Here is a 3,723-nt window from a genome sequence, read left to right as displayed (position 1 = left end):
CCTCCTCCCTTCCCCCCTCGCCTCGCCCGCCTCGCCCCGGTCCCCCTCGCTTTTCTCTCCAGCCTCCTTCCTTTCCCTTCTCGTCCCCCCTCTCTTTGTTTATTTCTCCGTCCCTCTCCCACTCCCCCCTCCGGCTCCCCCTCCTCTGCAGGGCAGGAGTTTTGCGCTCGGCCGCTCGCGGCTCGCTGGGCTGGCGCCGCGTCAGCAGGGGGCGGGGCGCGGCCGGGGGCGGGCCGGGGCGGGAGCGCGGGCGCCGCAGCTGCAGGAGTCGCTGGGAGTGCGCGCGGGCAGATCACAAGGCGGCGGCAGCGGAGACGGCCTGCAGGACCCGCTCTCTCAGCCCTCATCTGAGGCCTACGCCCGAACCGAGCGCGCAGCCGACGACCAGGAGCCGCAGCCTTCATCTCTGAGGTACTGTGCTCCGCGCTGCCCGCCGGGCCGCCCCAGTCCGCTGCCGAGGCGCCTCCTTCCCTCGCGCCCCTCTTCTGCTCACCAGCGCCTTCCCTGTGAGCCTGCGTCACCGCGGCCGCCATGGCTGAGAACGGCGAGAGCAGCGGCCCCCCGCGCCCCTCCCGCGGCCCTGCTGCGGCCCCAGGCGCGGCCAGCCCGCCGGCCGCCGAGCCCAAAATTATCAAAGTCACTGTGAAGACCCCCAAGGAGAAGGAGGAGTTCGCGGTGCCCGAGAACAGCACCGTGAAGCAGTTCAAGGAAGCGATTTCGAAACGGTTCAAATCGCAACTCGATCAGCTCGTGCTGATTTTCGCCGGCAAAATCCTGAAAGATCAAGATACCTTGATGCAGCATGGCATCCATGATGGACTGACGGTTCACCTGGTTATCAAAAACCAGAACCGTCCGCAGGGCCAGGGCCAGGGCCAGGGCCAGGGCCAGGGCCAGGGCCAGGCCACCACGCAGCCCTGCACCACTGCGGGAACATGCACAAGGACCACGACCACCACCACAGCGGCGAGGCCAGCGGCGACGACCACCTCATCAGCTCCCAGGAGTAACAACGCACCTACTACCACAAACAGCAGCTCCTTTGGGCTGGGAAGCCTTTCCAACATTAGTAGCCTGAACACGAATTCGTCCAACCTCAACGAGCTTCAGAACCAGATGCATCAGCACCTCATGTCCAGCCCTGAGATGATGATCCAGATCATGGAAAATCCCTTTGTTCAGAGCATGCTTTCGAATCCTGATCTGATGAGGCAGCTCATCATGGCCAATCCACAGATGCAACAATTGATCCAGAGAAACCCAGAGATCAGCCATCTACTGAACAACCCAGATATCATGAGGCAGACGCTGGAAATCGCCAGGAATCCTGCCATGATGCAAGAGATGATGAGAAATCAAGACCTGGCTCTCAGTAATCTCGAAAGCATCCCAGGTGGCTACAATGCTCTGCGGCGCATGTACACTGACATTCAAGAGCCCATGCTGAATGCCGCACAGGAGCAGTTTGGGGGCAATCCCTTTGCCACAACGGGGAGCAATTCCACCTCGGGGGAAGGTACTCAGCCTTCCCGCACGGAGAATCGGGATCCGCTGCCCAATCCTTGGGCACCCCCGTCAACTACCCAGACGGCAGCGACGACCACCACCACCACGACCACAAGCAGTAGCAGGAGCTCCCGCAGGAGCGCCAACCCCGCGAACACCATGGCTGCAGCTAGTTATGTGGCTAGCATCTTCAGCACCCCAGGAATGCAGAGCCTGCTGCAGCAGATAACCGAGAATCCCCAGATGATTCAGGGTATGCTGTCTGCTCCCTACATGAGAAGCATGATGCAGTCGCTGAGCCAGAATCCAGATATGGCTGCCCAGATGATGCTGAGTAGCCCGCTCTTCACTGCGAATCCTCAGCTGCAGGAGCAGATGCGTCCACAGCTCCCGAATTTCGTGCAGCAGGTGCAGAATCCAGAACCCATCTCTGCCGCGTCAAACCCGAGAGCGATGCAAGCGCTACTGCAGATCCAGCAGGGGCTACAGACTCTAGCCACTGAAGCGCCTGGCCTCATTCCAAGCTTTGGTCCAGGTGTGGGGATGGGAGTGCTGGGAACTGCCATCACCCCTGTGGGCCCAGTCACTCCCATAGGGCCCATCGGCCCTATCGTTCCTTTCACCCCCATAGGCCCCATCGCGCCTATAGGACCCACCGGCCCTGCCAGCACCCCTGGCTCCACCGGCACCGGGATCCCGCCTGCAACCACTGTGACCAGCTCTGCACCTACTGAAACCATAATTCCAACCTCGGAATCTGGACCCAACCAGCAGTTCATTCAGCAAATGGTGCAGGCCCTCACTGGAGGAAGCCCTCCACAGCCGCCGAATCCTGAAGTGAGATTTCAGCAGCAACTGGAACAGCTCAACGCCATGGGGTTCTTAAACCGCGAAGCAAACTTGCAGGCCCTAATAGCAACAGGAGGCGACATCAACGCTGCCATTGAGAGGCTGCTGGGCTCTCAGCCATCCTAATTACGTTTCTGTACCTTGAAAAAAATGTATCTTATTTTTGATAATGGCTCTTAAATCTTTAAACACACAAATTCGTGCTTTACTTTTATTTTGATTCTTTTAAATCTGTCTACTTATAGGATGCATTTTAAGGTGGAGTCCCTCCCTTCCCTTCCTGCTGCTCCTCCTCCTCCTCCTCCCCCCACCCTCCCTCCCACCCTCTCCCTTCCCTTCCAGCCTGCCCTCGCCTCTCTTTGTTTCCTTCATTCCTTTCTTTTCTTCTTTTGATTTCCTTCCTTCTCTGATTTGAATGGTGGGAATCAATACTGTTTCACTCAAAGGTGTTGCATGCAAACACTTCTCTTTATTCTGCATTTATTGTGATTTTTGGAAACAGGTATCAGCCTTCACAGTTGGGTGAACAAGTTTTGTCCTGCAGATGTCCAGTTTATTTGCATTTTAAACATTAGCCTATGATAGTAATTTAATGTAGAATGAAGATATTAAAAAAACAGAAGCAAATTATTTGAAGCTCTCTAATTTGTGGTAAAATATTGCTTATTGTGACTTGGCATGTATTTTTGCTAGCAGATGCTGTAAGATTTATACCATTCATTGATCGTTTTTGCTATTTGTACACAGTACAGTAAGCACAATTGGAATTGTACATCTAGAAATATTACTGTAGAATCTCTGAGCAGAATATGTGTAACCCAAATAAGAAAGAATATAAGAAATATTCCTGAAGCTAGGTATGTCTCACAATTTTGTAGAATCTTACAGCATATTTGATAAATTTCTCAGTGAAAATGTTGGCTAGGCAAGTTCAGTTAAAATATAGTAGAAATGTTTATCCTGGTTTCTCTAAGTATACATTAATGTACAGAAAACTTACAGTGTAACATTGTGTCAGCAGTTGCAGATTGATTGTATATGACCTTAATCTTTGTGCAGCCTGAAGGATCAGTGTAGTGACGCCAGGAAAGTGCTTTTTACCTAAGAGTTCCTCAGCTTCTCCCAAGAAGAGACCTTCATATGCATATTGATTTGTAATTGGAAATGTAACTTTTACTGGAAGTGTCATGTGATGTTTGCATTACTTTTAACTGCTATGTATAAAGGAAAGTGTATCTTTTGGCTCTATCAGTTATTTCTCTTGTGCACAGGGAAAAATGCATTAAAATGACTAAAAAAATAAAAAAAAATAAAAAATGGAGAAAGCTCTTTCTTTTTTGCCTTTTGGCCCTAGAATCACATCTAGAA

At 52.4% G+C, this 3,723-nt stretch overlaps 1 protein-coding gene across 1 annotated transcript; it reads left to right on the top strand.

Moving 5' to 3' along the window:
* Positions 1-254: 254 nt before the first annotated feature.
* On the top strand, positions 255-2,646 carry Ubqln2 (ubiquilin 2). The gene has a single exon (XM_052171169.1). The coding sequence runs from the start codon at positions 532-534 to the stop codon at positions 2,479-2,481; it is 1,950 nt and encodes a 649-aa protein (XP_052027129.1). The 5' UTR covers positions 255-531; the 3' UTR covers positions 2,482-2,646.
* The last annotated feature ends 1,077 nt before the right edge of the window (positions 2,647-3,723 follow it).

The sequence above is a fragment of the Apodemus sylvaticus genome, chromosome X (genome assembly GCF_947179515.1).
Source record: "Apodemus sylvaticus chromosome X, mApoSyl1.1, whole genome shotgun sequence".
NCBI lineage: Eukaryota > Metazoa > Chordata > Mammalia > Rodentia > Muridae > Apodemus > Apodemus sylvaticus.
Note: the sequence above shows the minus strand (reverse complement) of the source record. Positions and strands in the feature narration are given on the sequence as shown.